Source organism: Bufo gargarizans, chromosome 3, assembly GCF_014858855.1.
Source record: "Bufo gargarizans isolate SCDJY-AF-19 chromosome 3, ASM1485885v1, whole genome shotgun sequence".
NCBI lineage: Eukaryota > Metazoa > Chordata > Amphibia > Anura > Bufonidae > Bufo > Bufo gargarizans.
In genome coordinates, this window is record NC_058082.1 from 140,480,553 (window position 1) to 140,503,132 (window position 22,580).

The window sequence follows — 22,580 nt, forward strand, 5'->3', positions numbered from 1 at the left end:
CAAGGGATGAAAAGATCCCAGGTTCTAGCCCCAAACAGGGGTTAATAGTTGAAAATGTTAAACCACCCTCTTTCCCAATTTACATAAAAAACTATATAAACAATAATAAATAAATAAATTAGGTATCGCCACGTCTGAAAAAGTCCAAACTATTAAAGTATTGAAAAATATCTCCTATCAGGTGAATGACGTAACAGAAAAAAATAAAAATGGTCTCCTTCTCCGCAAAAAAAAATAGGATAGGACTGTTCTATTATGGGCCGCACTTTCCATAAATTGCGGAATGCACACTTTTTTGGGGCATTTCAGTTTTCTTTTGCGTGGTATCACGTATTGCATTACTTTTTATGGGACCGAAATTTAATCAAAATTTGGTATTGTGATAACCCTAGTCACGGGGGTATAAGTCCTCTAGGTCACAAATAAATGGCATCTAGTGGTTGTAAACCCCCAGAGCCAGGAGACCGGCACTGGATAACAGCTGCTGCACTCTGGGGGGCTGCTGGACAGACAGGCTGAGAACAGTTGCTGCACTCTGGGGGCTGCTGCACAGACAGGCCGGGGGTGAGAACAGTCGCTGCTGCACAGAGACCGGCGCTGGATAACAGTCACTGCGCTGTGGGGGCTGCGATAAAATGGCTGTAGTGTGTAGGGACCCATATAGGAAGTGCCAGTCTTTAGTAGATGACCCCCAATGTTTCATATGACTGAAAGGCATCTTTATGATGCCAAGGTGCCCTTCCTGACAATGTGCACCTATAAAAGGCACACTCTGAACAACCCACTTCTCAGGGTTTTCCGCTAGGATGTCCCATTTTCTATGGGAGCGGTGAAGATGGCTGATCGCTGCTATCCCCAGCACTCCCATAGAGAATGAATGCAGCATTAGCAGGCATAGCCGCTCCATCAGATTTGGGGGCAACGGTGACCCGGTTCTTGGTGGGTAACAGAGATAATACTGCATATGGGCATCAAGGAGACATTATAATGTATCGGGGCAACAAGGAAACATGAGTACATGTTTTGAGTGTTTTTTTTTCTTTCTAAATGGGCATTTATCGCAATAACTTTATATATATATATATATATATATATATATATATATATGTATAATTATGGGAATATTATTGATATCGCCCAACCCTAGGCTCATGTGAAGCTTATCTCTGATCTCCTGACAGCTAATAAACACTCGATATAGCTGAGATGTTAGTGGTTCATATATAAGGGCTGTATGTAGCCATCAGACGAAAGCTAAAGTAAGATGCTGTCAGCTAGGCTAAAGCTGGATTAGATGGCCCAATATTTGGGCCAATTATCAGGAAAGAAGGTCCCCATTAATGCTGGTTTATGACAATTTGATGAATAAGCAAAACGCCTGTTCCTCTGTGAAATGATTGGAGGTGCGGACACCTCAAACATCGTTCCCGGGTAGGAGATGCTGCCCAGAAGCAATGATTTTCTATGGAGACAAGCGATTGCTTGTCCTCATACTGTGGTGCTTCACCTCCTCTTAAGGAGCAGCCAAGTGTTGGGAAGGAATGCTTCCTTCCTGATAATCTGCCGCTCATCTGATAAATCTAAATGGGTCTTTCAACTTAATCCTTTAGGGAAAAAAACTGCTCAAAATGTTTAATAAAGACCAATTGGAAAAAAGATTTTTAGTCCAAGATGACTAAACTGAAATCATAAAAGAATTCCCCTGAAGGTGTTCACAGCCTTTAAAAGCATGCGAATTGCACTTTAGAGAGTTTCTTTCTTCTGCAGACAAGTTTTTGCATATGTGAATAAAAAAGGATAAAACTATCAAAAACAGCAAACACCAGTAAAAAGTAAATTATGTCTAACAACACACAGAACATGTTATGGTCAATAGACAAAATGTTTCCTACTATAGAAAGCATAACCATGCAACATATAAGAACAAAATTATTACTTATGATCATCTTATGACTGAGTCTTCAATCTTATCTGGTTTGGTCAATCTAAAGAGTCCTATGACATAGGCCGATACTACAGGGAAAGTACCACTCGTTCCAGAACATGCAGCCATCATCCCTTCTGTATAGGGATGAACAGAAACGGCTCCTAAGGTGAAGCAGAGCCTGTGCCCTTGTTCAACTAATCGGAGAAGGAAACGGTCAACGTCCGGACCTGTTAATCTTGTGGCCGGTGGGTGCTTCTTCACAGCCCACCTCAGATGAAGAAGAACTGCTGATGAGGCAAATAGATTTGTCTCTCTAGGATACATGATTGCTACTACATTTACAGAGGGAGATGAGCTGAGCCACAATGATAATTTTAGGTGCCGCATTAAAAATGCAATCAGCCAAGAACAAGTGTTTGCTTGCTCGTCAAGTGATAAGCGGCACCTTTACACAGGCAAATGATCAGGAATGAGCATTCATTCAAATATTGGTCCTGATAATTGGCCTGATCCTCGGCCATGTAAACAGGCCCTAGCAGTGCTACCAGGAGCGGCTATTCAGAAGGAAAGGAGTGTTACTTTGTTTATTAAGACTAATTATTTTCTTGATACCCTGCGATGGGAGACGAGATAGTTCTAACTTTGCATTATGAAATAAAAGAACAGCTTTTGCATGTATATGAGATTTTGTTTTAAACTCAAAGATTACACGTGCCCAAGGGAAATAAAACTGTGTGTAAAAGCGGAGATATTCAAGTGGAATTAGATGCTATCAGCATGAACACTCACCAATAAATGGATTAATTCCTTTGAAATATCTCATTCTTTACTGAACATGGCACAACAAACGGTTTAAGAACACATAGATGGGATTAGGACCACACAATCAAAAAGGAAAGAAAATATACCTCCTTAAAAGACCCCGACAAGTATTAACATGGAAAAGCTGCTGCAGGACCGTGATGAAAGTCACTATAAAGGGAGATTCTGTCCACTTACCTGCAGGGAAAAATCTATCTGAAGTTTCGAAGCGACAAGTAAATAGAAATCGAATTTACATGAGTCTGAGACTACACTGGAACTTGTTCCCCTTCCCGTGTCAATAACTGGGACAATATGACTGTCAAGTAGTACATGGCAGAGGGTCGCTTTCAAAGTAAATGTATGCTTTGTAGAACAACAGGCAGAAGCCAACATAGAAGAAAGAAATCGGAAGGTCAGAAGTGCTGCTGTATGGATCTAAGAACTCCCCATCACTAGGGTATAAAGGCAAAAACTGGAAGAAAAAGGAAACTACTATTTAGATTTGCATTTAAAACGCAAAATTTGAAAGAGAAATTGATAACTTTTTTTTTTGCTGTGACAGTGAAGGTCATTAATCTTTAAGTTTTATTTTCTGTCTTTTCAAAGTGTGAAGTAACTAATTAAACCTCAGCACATAAAAATGGTGAGAAACCCATTATTACTGAGAAGGAGTGAGACAAGAATTACGGATGGCTCGGGGGTGAGCACAGGGTATGTTCTACCGCTTCCCCGATTTCCTCCCACACTACAACTGGCCTCCTATGAAACAGTCCACAGTCTGATTAGGGACATTGTAATCCGTGTCCAGTTCCATGGAATATGTCAGCACTATGGAAGCAACTGGAAATAAAAATAAAATTCTGGTTCTTAAAGAGAACCTGTCAAGAAGGATCAACCCTATCAATACAAGCACACTGCATCATACCGTTGATCCTGCTGATTAAAATGCTACCTGTATTGTCACAATCTGTTGCACCGTTGTAGAGGGGAAAAATAAGTTATTGTAGATGCAAATTAGGGCTTCGGTGCAATCATACGGCCAGACGTCATCATTGTCCTCAGGCCCTGTAATACCATACATGTACCGCAGATTCTACAACTGGCGCACAGTAAATATCTCGAAGGCAGAGAAACCCAAAGATGATGTACTGCAAAATGCACCTATTATATAACCTATTGTGCATGCTTGTAATGGCAGGGCCAGGCAAAAGAACCAATGATGATGCCTGCCCATGTCTGTAATAGGGAGAGGCTGTGGCAAAGGTGCTGTGGTGTATCGAGAAGCTGGGGCCCAAACCTTTGTGCACTGAAGACCTAATTTGCGTATATCATAGAACTATATTTTCTGAATTGGCGCAATAGATTTTGACCATATACTCTACATGGTATTTTAAATCAGCAGGATCAACCCTACCAGGAGTAAGCCTCATTTGATAGATTAGATCCGGCTGATAGTTCTACTTTAAATGGTAATTACAGCATTTATCATATTAAATGGATTTAAAGTTGCATCATACTGAATTTGGAGCACACTTACATGGCATTTGTAAAATTCGGAAGGAACTGCCAAGTAAAGTGAGGACCTTACCTATAGACGTCCAACCACATGAACTGGGTATTCTGGTTAGAAAACATTGTGGGAGATTTATCAAACTGGTGTAGAGTAAAACTAACTTACTTGCCCATAGCAACTCACAGCTCCTTTGGAGAATGAAAGGTGGAATCTGATTGGTTGCTATGGGCAACTAAGCCAGTTCTACTCTACACCAGTTGGATAAATCTCCCCCATTATCCCCTCTCCACTCGATAGGGGACAACCGATATACTAGTGGGGGTCCCAGCAAACAAAAGAATGAGGGTCCTGTGCTTCCTATGTCTGGAGTGGCAGGTCGAGCACTACCATTCCATTAATCTCTATGGGACTGGAAACAGTAAAGAGGGCATCAATGAACGACAAAGCAGTGTGAAGTGCGGGCACCAGCACACCGGATCAAACGATGGTAAACAATATTACACGTGAAGACTAGTTGTTCTTTCCCCTATATGGGTTTTCATTAGGCATATCACAAGTATTAAGGTTTGAGTGACCGTCCTGTTACTCAGTGTAATCCATCAGCTTACTTTCCATTAACTGTACCAGGATTTAATAGGAGTCTTGGTTTGACAATTTTTTTTTTTTAGGATGTGAATGTTTTGACTCAATAACTCAACTATCAACTGGTTCCCAGAACCTAATGGATCACTGGCCCCCCTCTAACGCAATAAAAGCAAGTTTCCCCTGCTGTCTAAGGCTGCTTTCACACTAGCGTTCGGGTGTCCGCTCGTGAGCTCCGTTTGAAGGGGCTCACGAGCGGACCCGAACGCAGCCGTCCAGCCCTGATGCAGTCTGAATGGAGCGGATCCGCTCAGACTGCATCAGTCTGGCGGCGTTCAGCCTCCGCTCCGCTCGCCTCCGCACGGACAGGCGGACAGCTGAACGCTGCTTGCAGCGTTCGGGTGTCCGCCTGGCCGTGCGGAGGCGTACGGATCCGTCCAGACTTACAATGTAAGTCAATGGGGACGGATCCGTTTGAAGATGCCACAATATGGCTCAATCTTCAAGCGGATCCGTCCCCCATTGACTTTACATTGAAAGTCTGGACGGATCCGTCCGAGGCTATTTTCACACTTAGCTTTTTTTTGCCATTTTAATGCAGACGGATCAGTTCTGAACGGAGCCTCCGTCTGCATTAATATGATCGGATCCGTTCAGAACGGATCCGATCGAACGCTAGTGTGAAAGTAGCCTAAGCCTGTATACTCATGTAGGTTTCAAATAAAATGTACAAATATCAGAAATTATCACACAAAGTGCAATCACATGGACCCTATGTTAGCATGATATTGTACTATGGTTCATATATTTACAAAAGTTTTCAGAACATGGGCTAGGCACAGCTCTGCCCCATAGACGTGAATGGGGCTGAGCTGCAATACCAAAAATAGCCACTATACAATGTACAGTGCTGTGCACGGCAAGCAAGGAGAAGGTAGTGGCACTTAGAGGAGCGCCAATGCCTTCTCACGCAGCTGATCGGCAGGGCTCCTGGGTGTCGGACCAACACCGATCAGATACTGATGACTAGGTCATCAGTATTAAAGTGCTGGAAAACCCTTTTAATATATTCATGTGCTTTTACCAAATGCAAATTGGAACTATTGCTATTAAACATGTAGCAACTATTTAACCTTTATTAGTAAAAAAAAAACATGTCAGCCCCCATATACTGTCCTCACTGAGGGCAGCACAAGGTAGTGACAGACCACTCTGTCACTCCTCTGACAACAATAAGCACTTTATGTCTCATGTACAGTATTTGATTTCTGGTCCGCAAAACACAGATAACGGCTGGTGTCCCCCACATTTTCCCCTTCTGTAGGCCTTTCACTATGTTACAAGTGCCATTTTGGCCACAAAACGGACAAGAATAAGACCTTTTATTTATTTGCAGCCTGCAGAATGGACACACGGATTAACGGGGTTGTGCCATAAACTACTTTTCTCTCTAAGTACTCTGGCTCCCATTCCTTCTTGGATAGTTTTTTTCAAATTTACCTAACTTACAGTTTTCTCTTCTCCCCCCATGCTTGAATCCTACTTCCTGGTTTGTCATGCGATTTCTGACCCATCATGCCATAGGGCAGTGAGACGAGTCCTGACATTTTTATCTCCACATATTCAAAATGCTGTGCGTAACTAGATTTATAACAGACACCTAGTGTCAATGTCCATCATTTGTTAGAGCAAAACTCGTCCTTATGTTTATCTATCCTATTGCCTGCCTGTCTATCCATCCATCACTGCACATAGAAGAGTGGTTATTGAAGGGAAAGAAAAGAAGCGCTGTGAGCATGTGCGTCCTGTATTACAAGGTTCCACTACAGGACGTAACCTACAGCAACTGGAATCAAAACTGATTTGCTACAGGGCATAATAATAGGCTAATAACATTAGACAAATGGTGATATTTGGGAAAAGCGATATAACAGCGACATCTGTTGGGCGGAGTAGATTTATATTAGTGGCACAAACCCTCCAAGGCAGGGCTATGCTTCATCAGACTTGTCCCTTTCTTAGTGAACGCCCATGTTGTACAACTTAGCAAGTCAGTTCTCTAAAAGTGCTCAATGTTGTCACAGGAGTGGGTCTGACACTATCGGGTGGTTAGCTGTATATTTGTAAGAAAAAGGGGGTTTCAAAGTTTATTTTTATTTAGGTGCTGGGAGGCTGGTAAAATAATAAAAGCACAAACTTACTTTCCTTCTCTCTCCAATACAGAGCTGATGCTTCGTCCTTGTCCATGGGGTGCAGCCAGTGGTGCATTGTTGTGGCTGCAGCACTACACAGGACTTCACTGCCACAGGGAAGAGGACGGAGCGTCGGGACTGAATCGGTGGGAGTGCAGATAGGCAAGTTTAAGTATTTTTATTACGTTACCAAGCAACTGGCAAAATAAAGAAAACAAATATAAAACCCCTTTAAGCACATCTTCAATGTGATGAGGAGCTAACTCCAGCACCACCCCCAGGGATCTTTAGACTTCTTCCTAATGTTGCTATAATATTAGAAAAGAAGCATATTGCTTAATTCTGGGGCGACGCTGACCTGGGTTTAGAACATTACAGACATTTACATTATAGAGCCCCCTTTAACTAATAATTCCCCGATTGCATAAATTCCATGAAAGGGTCAATCATTTCATTATAACTTGCCAATGTCTTCATCAGCTAATTGAGGTTCCTAGGCCAGGTGCCATTTTTGTTGGTGGACTGTAGTAAGTAATGTAGATAATTAGTGTAGTCTTATTAAGGATGGTGTCCCGTGCCTAAAGATGCCAGACTACACACTAACAGCAGCTGTTATGCGCCACGGTCCCGGGCTCCGTGTTCAGCGATGATCTGCTGCCAGTGTTTCCTTTGAGCCCTGGCCACAGCATGCTTGCTAGCTCATTTCCTGCAGCATTTCCTTAAAGGGCCGGCACGGGTCACTTTCTGTGTTTTATGGGTTGGATCGTGTGACCTCGCAAACCAATCCTAGCCCTCCTGCACATATATAAGTGGCTCAGCCCCCTGCCTCAGTGTTAAGGTCCTTGTGTCCTGCTAAGGTTCCTGATATCCGCTTGTGTTCCTGGACTCTGCTACCTGTTTCATCCCTGCCTGCTTGTCTTGACTCTCCTGTTGCAGACCCAGATTGCCTAAGGTTCCTGATATCCGCTTGTGTTCCTGGACTCTGCTACCTGTTTCATCCCTGCCTGCTTGCCTTGACTCTCCTGTTGCAGACCCAGATTGCCTCACCTGTACCTGTGCCACCTGCCCTGATCTATTGCCTGTCTGACTTCGCCAATGGCTCATCCTTCGGTCCTGCACTGTTGCTCCTTGTAACGACTCAGCCTGCTGACAACGCCTGTACTTCTGGTACCTTTTTCAAGTACCTCCTGGTCCGCCTGGACCAGCTGCCTCATGTGCCTATCCTCCTCAAGAGGTAGCGACCTGGTGTTCCCCTTGGGAAAGTCTATCCCCACCATCAGGGGTACTGTGAAGATCGAGGGGTTCACTTAGACAACGCCAATAGAGGAGGTACGACACGTGGCACAATGGGTTCGCACTCGATGGCTCGTGACTCACATGTAATATGTGACAACTTCACCATGACAGCATGGCTAAACATGGCACTAAAATGTGCATCACTCAATAGTGTACATATACCAAAGCTCCTGTATGTATTTAAAATGGAGCATGGCCCATTATGCATAATTTCAACCATATTCTATTACACTATTAAAGACATTTAATAGACTTTAATCAGTGGTGATATACAGCAAAGAGGAACATGAAGACACAACTGTGAGCTCATAAATTAGTGGAATCACCTATACATATTTTTGCACCAAGGTCTGATACTCGTAATGTAGTCTTCACAATGCAGAAGGATATAGAAATACAGTAATAAAAGCTCTTACCTGCTTTGAAATATTACAACCATTTCAGCGGATATATTCACGAAAAACTATATGGTATCCACTTCAGGAAGAGTTACAGATGCCGGCAGGTGCAGTTTGAGATGCATGAATATTTTATACAGAATAAACTAATGTGTTAAATCCTCTGCACAAAGGCAAATCAAACTTGGAATTTCAATCTAGATGTGCTACCCATCCAGAGCTGGCCTGAATTCTGCTCATTAGTCATTGTACAGACGCGGTTAGAGTTCCCAGCAAGTGCCGGTAACCCCAAACTGGTCTATTAATGCGACTAGTCTCCTTCCGTAGAGCAGCATTTTATACAAGTGCATTTATATGTGCAAATAACAAAGTGAATAAAACCTGAAAATGTCAAGATGAGATGCTGGAAATAATTCAGCCCACTGACTCTTCCGAATTGTCATGAGTTGTTAACGGCATAAACAAGGCTCAATCAAGCAGAAGTCAGTAATAAAAGAAAATGCTAAAAACAGTTTACAGGCAATTCCAAACAGGCTTCAGTTTTAGCTGACATTTAATTTTTCTACGATGTTCATTTTAGTATCTTGCCTAAAAATCTGTAAAATGTCACACCAGGCAATAGCTTATCTAAGCAATCAGCTGAGGGGCATGCTCACAGGTCAGACAAAATATCGGGTGAAACCTCCACTTTTACATAATATGCCCGCTGATGTGCAGCATCAAGCTGGATCTAAAAGGCAGACATTGAGAACACTGGAAAATGATGGTCATCTTTGGCTATCTTTATACTGCTCTCACGTGAACATGCCTGGCATGTGTGCCGGAAACAAATAAAAAAAAATATATACTGCTGAGTAAACAGGAGACATGTGTCACCGTATGTCTATACCGCAGAGATATGTAGATACGAAGTGTAGACCAAAAGTAATGTAAACAGAGACAAAGATGTCCTTAAAGGGGTTCTGCAGTTTGTTTAAACTGATGATCTATCATCTGGATAGATCATCAGCATCTGATCAGTGGGGGTCTGACACCCGGGACCCCCGCCGATCAGCTGTTTGAGAAGGCAGCAGGGCCGCGGCCTTCTCACTGTTTACCACAGGCCCAGTGACGTCACGACTAGTATTAACTGGCCTGGGCGGGGCTTAGCTCTGTTCACTTGAATGAAGCGCCGCTGCCTTCTCAAACAGCTGATCGGTGGGGGTCCCGGGTGTCGGACCCCCGCCAATCAGATGCTGCTGATCTATCCAGAGGATAAATCATCAGTTTAAACAAACTGCAGAACCCCTTAAAAGGTGCACCTGTCATGAGACACGTCTACTTAAGGCAGCGATATTTCAGGCATGTCCGAAAAGGGCACACAGAACACTACTTGATAGATTTTCCCTGCTACTTCCTACTTGAAGACCTCATTCTTCTATTTTAGTGCACATGTGTGCATGCAGAGGGGGTAGTTGCTAGTGACAGGTGGAAGAAAGATTGTAGCCTGCAACTCATTTCATTTGTGTATGTCTACAGTATGAAGGCTGTCCCAACAGTGGAAGGGTGTATGGGCTTGTCTTGTATGAAGAACTCTTTTACAATTTTGCCTGTCAAGCTGATTACAATGTGTCGCTGATTTCAACTGATTATCTGAGCTTAGGAACTAGTTCTTGTGTACAATAGACATCCCCTTGAACTTCTTATGGGCATATATTACCCAAATTGTAGCAGTGGCCTTTCCGATTCTCCACTAACTATTCCTAAAAATCACATTGTGGGAAAGGTACTTTTGTCTACTCCAGAAAAGATGTGGTAGGCGATGCCAGGGTATGTAGAAATGATAAAACCTGATTACGCTCTATTGTAACCTCTTACTGAAGAGTTGAGTATGAAACTCCGACCACCGCAAGCATTGCAGCAGAACAGACATTTGCCCCATTTGTACCATAAGGCCTAACTGTTAAAATCCTTGCCCACTGACTACTATTTATCACACAGTAAGTGTCATAATGGAGCATTTTTCTGGTTAAGATAACATATTCTAAAGCACTTGTATGACCCAAGCTATGAAGATAGGCTTCGACCTTTAGCTCCACAAATGGTTGTGACCTACAGCAATATATTATGGTTACCAATTGCAAATAATTTAGTTAAAATGTTCAAGACCTGGCTCCTGTCACACCTGAAAACCTATAATAAAACAAAGATCAGCAAACCTCAGATAGCAATTTCTTTGAAAAACATAAAAAACATCATTAAAACATTTGTCTCCCTTCAACATGCAAAATGGGTAATAATAACCATGCAAGAAAGCCAAAGCAGCATGCAAAGCACAGAGAAAGGGGGACTGATCGGTGCAAGACTTGGCAGGCACAGGTAGTGCCATTGTCTTCTGCAGTAAATCTCAAGCCAAAAATCAGATATCAGCAGCATAAAGCTAGATGCAAGCATGAAACGCATCAGCAAGTTCCATTACCATGGTTACAAGGCTTTAGAATAGGCCTCTCTGATGACAGACTGAGATTGTCCTGTATATCTGGAAAAACCATAAAGATACTTTATATACCACTGATGCATAATACTTTTCATGCATATATATATATATATATATATATATATATATATATATATATTGTATATGGATCTTGTACATGTAACCGTATTTATACACTAAAGTTACCGGGGCCGGTGCACCAGCTGAAAACTTAACATAATAGACATGATCGTGATGGTACAACCTATTTAATCATATTAGCATATACCCTAGAGAGATCATGTACATATGGTTTCCAAGATGAGCCTTGTCATAATCAGCAGCTTATGTTAAGTTCAGTGCATTGGTAGGCAAAGTGGTAGTGACATCAGCCAACAGGAATTAGCATCTTTCCTGACATTTGTCAGGATTACGTTGGCTGCTGGCACTTTAAGCACTTCTTCCCGGTAGCACAGTATTTATGATGAATGTTTTAGGAGTACAAGCTGAAAAATATGCCTTGAAATAAAGGAAAGGTATTCTAGTCACCTTTAGGCCTCGGAGTCCGTTTTCTCCGGTCTCGGAAAGCTGCTCCGGATTGCAGGGCCTCGAGCAGGCTATCCATCACTCCAGTCTCGTCGCCCTCTGCAAAAAGAGATTGAGGGAATTCCATCAGCCCACTAGGTTACTATAGTAATGTCAGAGACATACAGACAGATAAAAAAGATCACTCTGTTATGACTAAAACCAGCAATTTTAAAACTAGACAAGCCTTTAACTGACTCATATATCATCCTTTTCTTAATAAAATCAGTCTCATTTCGTTTCGCTCTTGCTATCTAGTAAAGTGGACGAAAGTTCAATTGATTTACTTCAGGCCGGAGGCGCTACAGCCAGTGACAGTAATCTCAAAAGGAATATGGCTCCTGTCTTATCTTCTTCTTATGTGAACCCTGTGAGCTAAGGTCACTCATAAATCATACGTCCCTGGTGAAAAACTGGAACGTTATCGCTCCCTAAAAAGGAATCAGCTGTAGTTAGATCTGACTTAACAGAACCCAAAGGCGTTACACTTTAACGGCGTGTCCCTTTGTGCCCCTTTATCTTCATTAGGCGGCCCCTGATGTATTTATAAAAACGCACTTAATTATTAAAAGCGCCTACTGCAGAATCACAAGGCTGAAATAAATAGTTTATACCAACGACGTCAAACAAGCGCCCCCGGTCCAGAGTTACCTTTTCCAATGGATGCAGTTTTATGAATAGTTTATGCATCGAACAAGGCCAGATTAATAGACCTGCACAAAGTTTAATGCCTAAATGTCTAGACGTGCCAATTATTTATTCATCTCTCATTAGCAGCCATTCATGGAGAGCTTTCTGCTCAAGCGCGCTATTTGTATTAGGCTAGGACTCTGTTTCGCCGACTCTTCATCAACAGACGATTTGCTTGATTACAACTAAACTATGCATCCAAAATCCTAGACAAAATAATGAACGTGTCATTTGCATTTCAGTGACTGTGAAAGCTGATGACCCAACTGATATCATGGTCGCTAGAGCATGGCGGCACAACATCTAGGGAGTTGTCTGCCCGGGCAGAAATAGAAGAGCAGAAAAAAAGGTGGAATAAATAAACTGGCATATACTGGATAAAAGAAAAGTACGACAGAAAATAAAATATCACCGTGAGCGAAACAGGCATAAACTAATTATACAGATGAGACAGGTTCCTTTAATATAACATTATGAGGATGACAGGCAGAGAGAAGCATCGTATAAAAAGAACAGGACAGCGAGAATGCCTCTGGTAAGTATACAGTATGTGCTTGTATGAATGTGTATATGTAACCACTCAAAAGAAACCCACCTCTTTGAGAGGACCACTCTCTTATTCAGAGCAGATTTCCGGTGACAGATTTTCACTTCCACCATATATTATGCGCACTTGCCCCCTTCTTTGAAAAGTCCACCCCTTAGGGTATGTTCCCATGTGGTGCAGGTAAATCTGGTAGCCTGTTCCGGCAGAGCAGCAGACAACCACAGTTAACACATCTGGGACAGCCTGACAACATCAGATCCCCATTCACTATAATGGGATCCAACGGGAATCCAGCATTCTGCAGGAAAAATACTGCTGCATGCACGTTTGCCCAGGATCTATGTAAAAAAAAAACACCGGATCCCACTATAGCGAATGAGGATCTGGTGGTGTCCAGTGGTCGGCTCTTCTGCCGAAACAGTCTACCAGATTTACCTGCTACAGATGTGAACCTACCCTTAGCAAACCTCTTTTTAACACCCAACCCCCAGACCAGGACACGGCCAATTTTTTTAAATTATATTTTCCTTTTTGTCTCCTCACCTTAATAACAAATACTGCATGGTCACCAGGTGTCTAACAGAGGTGAATACTACTTGTTAGGTGACCATGCTTGGTTACATATCATTTCTATCAGTGTGTGCCTCAGAGGGTAAAAAGTTGTGTAAATTGGCAAAACTCAAACTTAAAGACCCCTATGGCCAATACGGCACGGCTTGAGTTACACCATTGTCTTGGCCTGGCAGAACAACAAAGAAATATCACAGATCTCGTAACATTGCATTAATCCAGCTACGTGAGATTAATTTAAAAGCCGGGACGTTGGCTCTGCCTTACAGAGAAATTCAATTAATAGCGTTAAGACTGAACATGCTTCCACCATGTTTTTGTAATTACAGATAACAATGTTTAATTTGTTTAACGGTGGACAGGTACAGCCTTCACAGCCGGCAGTGTGCCGCGTTCGGTGTCTAGCGAGGAAATAGTACACATTGGTTAAGGGATGGCATCCAGTGATGTACAATGTGGAGCAGAGGTGAAGGACACAGTAAGCATACAATAGCACGGAGCAGCGGTAGCGCCACTTACAGTGGGAGTAAATGGAAATCTAACACTTTTTCTTTAAACAACATGAAACAGCTGAGGGATCCCTAGATTCATTGTAATTTGCATTTATATGAAGCCGATCATTAAATAAAAGTCCCATGGCTCAATTCAACTTTGAATTAGCGCATATATTCAGTCAGCAGAATTATACTTTAGAGGAATGCAAACATCCTTTTGCAGGGCGTAATTCTGCCAGGTTGGTTTGACAAGTCTGAAAGATGATAACAGAAGAGAAGCTGATCTGTTCTTGCTCTTAGAAATTACACAGAGAAAAAAAAATTGCCTGACAGACAACATGCACAAGCTAATGCAACGCTTCTTAGGGAACTGCATTGCGTTGATCAATTATAAGACAACGATCTACAGCGAAACGACACGATAGAAAAGATAGCACAATCACAGGAGATTTTACTAGAAAAATAGTTTTCCTATACCGTCTAATTCTAACTTGTCATAAAGATAATGGATAGTACAGTCTGAGGGGGACACTTCCACCATTTATCACAGAACAGACTATATGGGACTATCCTATGTATTATTATTTTATAAAAAACTGAGTGGATAGTTTTCTGGACTTAATCACGCCACATATACTAGTCCTGTCCACAGATCTTTCCTCTATTTAGCCTTTTAGCACAGCAGATTCTCACTTAGGGTAGGTACACATTCGCATTAAACGGATACGGCAAACTGTTCTGGTAGAGAACTTCCTGCCAGAGGTCACCGGTTCTGACCTAGCTGGATAATGCCACTGACTGATGGGAGAACGGTTGCATGCAACTGGCACTTATGGCAAGTACTTATCCATTCAATGCAAATGTGAACCGTAACACTCTTTGTAAAGCCTTTAGTCAGACCAGAGAGGAGTGACGGGTGGTTCCTCAATTAGATAACCACATCTACCCTATGCTTTCCTCTCATTATACTAACGCATGCACGGCTCCTTTGTTTGCATATTTATTTAGGCCTATCAAGAGAACACAGAGTGGTCATTCTGATATTTTAGTCCTCTAATTATTCTGATTAGGATTAACTTGCAGGTAACGCTAACCTACTCATCAGTGTTTCTGTTGATTCAGGACTTTTATCTCTCCGATATTACTTCTACAGAAGGAAAAAAAAAATATATAAATATATATATATATATATATTTTTTTTTTATTTAGGCCCTTTGCAGACGAGCCTGTGAGGATTAGGTCCGGATGTGTTCAGTGAAAAATGCACGATTTCACAAACAAAGTCATTCAGTTTTGTTTGCGTTCAGTTTTTAGAACTTAACTATAAAGATATTAACGAGGTGGTAAAACTTCACCAATTTTATCCTCTGGTCTCTGACACCTGTTGGCGGTGCTCAACAGGAGTTGGCACAATGCTTCATACAGTCAGGTCCATAAATATTGGGACATGGACACAATTGAAACATTTTTGGCTCTATACACCACCACAATGGATTTGAAATGAAACTAACAAGATGTGTTTTAACTGCAGACTGCCAGCTTTAATTTGAGGGTATTTACATCCAAATCAGGTGAACGGTGTAGGAATTACAACAGTTTGAATATGTGCCTCCCACTTGTTAATGGTTTCTACCACCTCATTTTGACCGAATTAGCTTTCAGACACTAACGATCTACTAGTGTCTGATCTCCATAACCATGCAATTCTCAGACCTTTGTGTGGAGCCATTTCATTAAAAAACTAACTTTTATTTCTATGCAAATGAGCATCTATGTGCTATGGGGGCGTCTTTTCAGCACCTAGAGGCTCGGTCTACTCACACTGTATGCCGCCCCACTCGCCCGTCAAGCCCACCCATCTAGTCTTGAATGCCTGGCTCCATCTCAGCCATCGGACGAATTCTCGTGCCTGCGCCGTTCACTTCTGTCTTTGGCGCAGTGAGTGAACGCCGCTCTCCTGATGCCGGCTTCCTCACTGTGACGTAGTCGGCGCAGGCACAGTGAGGAATCCGGCGCCAGGAGCGCATCATTCAGTCACTGCGCCGAAGACAGAAGTGAACGACGCAGGCACGAGAATTCGTCCAATGACTGAGATGGAGGCAGGCATTCAAGACGAGATGGGCGAGTGGGGCGGCATACAGTGTGAGTAGACCGAGCCTCTAGGTGCTGAAAAGACGCCCCCATAGCACCTAGAGGCTCATTTGCATAGGAATAAAAATTAGCTTTTTAATGAAACGGCTCCACACAAAGGTCTGAGAATTGCATGGTTATGGAGATCTGTCTGAAAGCTAATTCGGTCAAAATGAGGTGGTAGAAACCCTTTAAGGGACTAAAAGTAATGGGACAATTGGGTTCTCAGCTGTTCCATGGCCAGGTGTGTGTTATTCTCTCATTATCCCAATTACAACGAGCAGATCCGGCGTTCATTTCAAGTGTTCTATTTGTATTTGGAATCTGCTGTTATCAACTCTCAAGATGAGATCCAAAGAGCTGTCACTATCAGTGAAGCAAGCCATCATTAGGCTGAAAAAACAAAACAAACCCATCAGTGTTTGGAACATTCTTAAAAAGAAGGAAGGCACCGGTAAGATCAACAACACCAAAAGACCCGGAAGACCATGGAAAACAACTGTGGTGGATGACCAAATAATTATTTCCCTGGTGAAGAAAACACCCTTCACAACAGTTGGCCAGATCAAGAGCACTCTCCAGGAGGTAGGTGTCAAAATCAACAATCAAGAGAAGACTTCACCAGAGTGAATACAGAGGGTTCACCACAAGATGTAAACCTTTGGTGAGCCTCAAAAACAGGAAGGCCAGATTAGAGTTTGCCAAACGACATCTAAAAAAGCCTTCACAGTTCTGGATCAACATCCTATGGGCAGATGAGACCAAGATCAACTTGTACCAGTGATGAGAAGAGAAGAGTATGGAGAAGGAAAGGAACTGCTCATGATCTGAAGCATACCACCTCATCAGTGACGCATGGTGGTGGTAGTGTCATGTCGTGGGCATGTATGGTTGCCAATGGAACTGGTTCTCTTGTATTTATTGATGATGTGACTGCTGACTAAAGCAGCAGGATGAATTCTGAAGTGTTTCGGGCAATATTAGCTGCTCATATTTAGCCAAACGCTTCAGAATTCATTGGACGGCGCTTCACAGTGCAGATGGACAATGACCCAAGGCATACTGCAAAAGCAACCAAAGAGTTTAAGGGAAAGAAGTGGAATGTTATGCAATGGCCAAGTCATTCACCTGACCTGAATCCGACTGAGCATGCATTTCACTTGCTGAAGACAAAACTGAAGGGAAAATGCCCCAGTTGCAGTAGAGGCTTGGCAGAGCATCACCAGGGACGAAACCCAGCATCTAGTGATGTCTATGCGTTCCAGACTTCAGGCTGTAATTGACTGCAAAGGATTTGCAACCAAGTATTAAAAAGTGAAAGTTTGATTTATGATTATTATGTCCCATTACTTTTGGTCCCTTAACAAGTGGGAGGCACAGATGCAAACTGTAGTAATTCCTACACCGTTCACCTGATTTAGATGTAAATACCCTCAAATTAAAGCTGACAGTCTGCAGTTAAAGCACATCTTGTTTGTTTCATTTCAAGTCCATTGTGGTGGTGTATAGAGCCCAAAATTGTAGAATTGTGTCCATGTCCCAATATTTATGGACCTGACTGTATATGGTGGGACTGCCCAGGAGTTGCTCCTTTGTGGCGGGAAGTTATCACCCTGTACAACTCTCTTTACCGGTCTACCATACATCTCTAACCTACAATTGTCCTGCTTTCTGTCTTCCCGAGTAGGACACAACAGGTTAAAAAAGACACTATTAGATTCTTTATCATGGCAATGAGGCAAATAATACCCCGCAGGTGGAGGTCGACTGAGAGCCTTCAGAAATTGACCTGGGTAACTGCTCTTGATGTCTTAACCCACATGGAGGAATTGGGTGGTGAGGATAGAGGCACGGTGCCTGCCTTCATGAAAATGTGGGGACCATGGTTCCAGTTCCGCAATTCTTCTCAATTCTCGGTTTGGCTGATCAGTGGCACTACAGCATAACCCATTACTTAAAGACCATCGCTCGAGACTTGCAGCTAGCTCTTCATCCTTCTCCTTCCTCCCTACCTACTGTTTCAGTCACGTCTCTTCCCCCGATTTTGTCTCTGTTCAAATCTACTTATGATGTTCAAAATATTCTATTAGATTAAAGTACATTGTAATTGGGAATTATCTCTCTTACATATGCCTGCATTGTTTTGCACTATTCTTTGTATGGACTTTTCAGATTGCGTTAATGTGTATCCATACAATACCTTAGAAGTTCCTTGCTCTAGGACAAATCAACACACAATCGTTTGCAATGCTATAACACAGAAATAAAAAGGGTGGAAATACACCAACTTCCAAAGAAAGGCAACTGCAGTATCAGAATGGTTAAAGGGGGTTGGCCATTTTATATTAAAAGCTGCACGTGTCAGGAACAGAATATGAATGCAGCTAGTATACAGCATTATTTAACTATCGGCACTCATTAGTGGCCACATTTCCAGGGCAGGACCTACCTGTAAACATGAATTATTCATATTAACCACTTCAGCCCCGCTAGCTAAAACCCTCTTCATGACCAGGCCACTTTTTACACTTCTGCACTACACTACTTTCACAGTTTATCGCTCGGTCATGCAACTTACCACCCAAATGAATTTTACCTCCTTTTCTTCTCACTAATAGAGCTTTCATTTGGTGGTATTTCATTGCTGCTGACATTTTTACTTTTTTTGTTATTAATCGAAATTTACCGATTTTTTTGCAAAAAAATGACATTTTTCACTTTCAGCTGTAAAATTTTGCAAAAAAAACGACATCCATATATAAATTTTTCGCTAAATTTATTGTTCTACATGTCTTTGATAAAAAAAAAAATGTTTGGGCAAAAAAAAAAAATGGTTTGGGTAAAAGTTATAGCGTTTACAAACTATGGTACAAAAATGTGAATTTCCGCTTTTTGAAGCAGCTCCGACTTTCTGAGCACCTGTCATGTTTCCTGAGGTTCTACAATGCCCAGACAGTAGAAAAACCCCACAAATGACCCCATTTCGGAAAGTAGACACCCTAAGGTATTCGCTGATGGGCATAGTGAGTTCATAGAACTTTTTATTTTTTGTCACAAGTTAGCGGAAAATGATGATTTTATTTTAATATTTTTTTTTTCTTACAAAGTCTCATATTCCACTAACTTGCGACAAAAAATAAAAAGTTCTAGGAACTCGCCATGCCCCTCACGGAATACCTTAGGGTGTCTACTTTCCGAAATGGGGTCACTTGTGGGGTAGTTATACTGCCCTGGCAATTTAGGGGCCCAAATGTGTGAGAAGTACTTTGCAATCAAAATGTGTAAAAAATGGCCTGCGAAATCCGAAAGGTGCACTTTGGAATATGTGCCCCTTTGCCCACCTTGGCTGCAAAAAAGTGTCACACATCTGGTATCGCCGTACTCAGGAGAAGTTGGGGAATGTGTTTTGGGGTGTCATTTTACATATACCCATGCTGGGTGAGAGAAATATCTTGGCAAAAGACAACTTTTCCAATTTTTTTATACAAAGTTGGCATTTGACCAAGATATTTTTCTCACCCAGCATGTGTATATGTAAAATGACACCCCAAAACACATTCCCCAACTTCTCCTGAGTACGGCGATACCAGATGTGTGACACTTTTTTGCAGCCAAGATGCGCAAAGGTGCCCAAATTCCTTTTAGGAGGGCATTTTTAGACATTTGGATCCCAGACTTCTTCTCACACTTTCGGGCCCCTAAAAAGCCAGGGCAGTATAAATACCCCACATGTGACCCCACTTTGGAAAGAAGACACCCCAAGGTATTCAATGAGGGGCCTGGCGAGTTCATAGAATTTTTTTTTTTTTTGCATAACTTAGCGGAAATTGATTTTTTTTTTGTTTTTTTCTCACAAAGTCTCACTTTCCGCTAACTTAGGACAAAAATTTCAATCTTTCATGAACTCAATATGCCCCTCACGGAATACCTTGGGGTGTCTTCTTTCCGGAATGGGGTCACATGTGGGGTACTTTTACTGCCCTGGCTTTTTAGGGGCCCTAAAGCGTGAGAAGAAGTCTGGAATATAAATGTCTAAAAATGTTTACGCATTTGGATTCCGTGAGAGGTATGGTGAGTTCATGTGAGATTTTATTTTTTGACACAAGTTAGTGGAATATGAGACTTTGTAAGAAAAAACAAACAAAAAAAAAAATATATATTTCCGCTAACTTGGGCCAAAAAAATGTCTGAATGGAGCCTTACAGGGGGGGTGATCAATGACAGGGGGGTGATCAATGACAGGGGGGTGATCACCCATATAGACTCCCTGATCACCCCCCTGGTAAGGCTCCATTCAGACGTCCGTATGATTTTTACGGATCCATGGATCGGATCCGCAAAACACATGCGGACGTCTGAATGGAGCCTTACAGGGGGGTGATCAATGACAGGGGGTGATCAGGGAGTGTATATGGGTGATCACCCCCCTGTCATTGATCACCCCCCCTGTAAGGCTCCATTCAGACGTCCGTATGATTTTTACGGATCCATGGATCGGATCCGCAAAACACATGCAGACGTCTGAATGGAGCCTTACAGGGGGGTGATCAATGACAGGGGGTGATCAGGGTGATCACCCCCCTGTCATTGATCACCCCCCCTGTAAGGCTCCATTCAGACGTCCGTATGATTTTTACGGATCCATGGATACATGGATCGGATCCGCAAAACACATGCGGACGTCTGAATGGAGCCTTACAGGGGGGTGATCAGGGTGATCACCCCCCTGTCATTGATCACCCCCCCTGTAAGGCTCCATTCAGACGTCCGTATGATTTTTACGGATCCATGGATCGGATCCGCAAAACACATGCGGACGTCTGAATGGAGCCTTACAGGGGGGTGATCAATGACAGGGGGGTGATCAATGACAGAGGGTGATCAGGGAGTGTATATGGGTGATCACCCGCCTGTCATTGATCACCCCCCTGTAAGGCTCCATTCAGACGTCCGCATGTGTTTTGCGGATCCGATCCATGTATCCATGGATCCGTAAAAATCATACGGACGTCTGAATGGAGCCTTACAGGGGGGTGATCAATGACAGGGGGTGATCAGGGAGTGTATATGGGTGATCACCCCCCTGTAAGGCTCCATTCAGACGTCCGTATGATTTTTACGGATCCATGGATCGGATCCGCAAAACACATGCGGACGTCTGAATGGAGCCTTACAGGGGGGTGATCATTGACAGGGGGGTGATCAATGACAGGGGGTGATCAGGGAGTGTATATGGGTGATCACCCCCCTGTCATTGATCACCCCCCTGTAAGGCTCCATTCAGACGTCCGCATGTGTTTTGCGGATCCGATCCATGTATCCATGGATCCGTAAAAATCATACGGACGTCTGTATGGAGCCTTACAGGGGGGTGATCAATGACAGGAAGTGATCAAGGAGTGTATATGGGTGATCACCCCCCTGTAAGGCTCCATTCAGACGTCCGTATGATTTTTACGGATCCATGGATACATGGATCGGATCCGCAAAACACATGCGGACGTCTGAATGGAGCCTTACAGGGGGGTGATCAATGACAGGGGGGTGATCAATGACAGGGGGTGATCAGGGAGTGTATATGGGTGATCACCCGCCTGTCATTGATCACCCCCCTGTAAGGCTCCATTCAGACGTCCGCATGTGTTTTGCGGATCCGATCCATGTATCCGTGGATCTGTAAAAATCATACGGACGTCTGAACGGAGCCTGACAGGGGGGGTGATCAATGACAGGGGGGTGATCAGGGAGTTTATATGGGGTGATCATGGGTTAATAAGTGACGGGGGGGGGGGGTGTAGTGTAGTGTGGTGTTTGGTGCGACTTTACTGACCTACCTGTGTCCTCTGGTGGTCGATCCTAACAAAAGGGACCACCAGAGGACCAGGTAGCAGGTATATTAGACGCTGTTATCAAAACAGCTTCTAATATACCTGTTAGGGGTTAAAAAAAATCACATCTCCAGCCTGCCAGCGAGCGATCGCCGCTGGCAGGCTGGAGATCCACTCGCTTACCTTCCGTTCCTGTGAGCGCGCGCGCCTGTGTGCGCGCGTTCACAGGAAATCCCGGCCCTCGCGAGATGACGCGTATATCTGCGTTAGGCGGTCCGGAGGCGGTTAAACTACTGGACACTGTTGCTGACAGTTCAATAAAGCTTATTACTTACTAGACGCATGCATGCGCTGTTCCTAACACATGTTAAGCTAGTAATATAAACTGGCATCCCCCTTGAATATATAATGGTTACTAATGTATTACAACCCTAAGGGCTGTTTCACACGAGCGGATGCCGTGCGTGACATCCGCTCCGTGAATGACAGCCAAGACCCGATGCAGACTGCAGAGGCACGGAGCATTAACATGATTGATAATGCTCTGTGCCTCTCTGTGACCTCTTTAC

General features: G+C 43.0%; 1 protein-coding gene across 4 annotated transcripts in view; it reads right to left on the bottom strand.

The window, feature by feature from the left end:
• The window catches only part of DIAPH3 (diaphanous related formin 3), a 682,618-nt gene that overhangs the window by 137,112 nt on the left and 522,926 nt on the right, over positions 1-22,580 (bottom strand). For 3 of the 4 annotated variants that reach the window (XM_044286187.1, XM_044286189.1, XM_044286186.1), the window contains 2 exons: positions 11,717-11,812; positions 11,171-11,230 (listed from right to left, as the gene is read on the bottom strand). In XM_044286187.1, coding sequence (XP_044142122.1) covers positions 11,171-11,230; positions 11,717-11,812 — 156 coding nt within the window. The remainder of the gene's footprint in view (positions 1-11,170; positions 11,231-11,716; positions 11,813-22,580) is intronic. The other variant, XM_044286188.1, reaches the window with a different exon arrangement.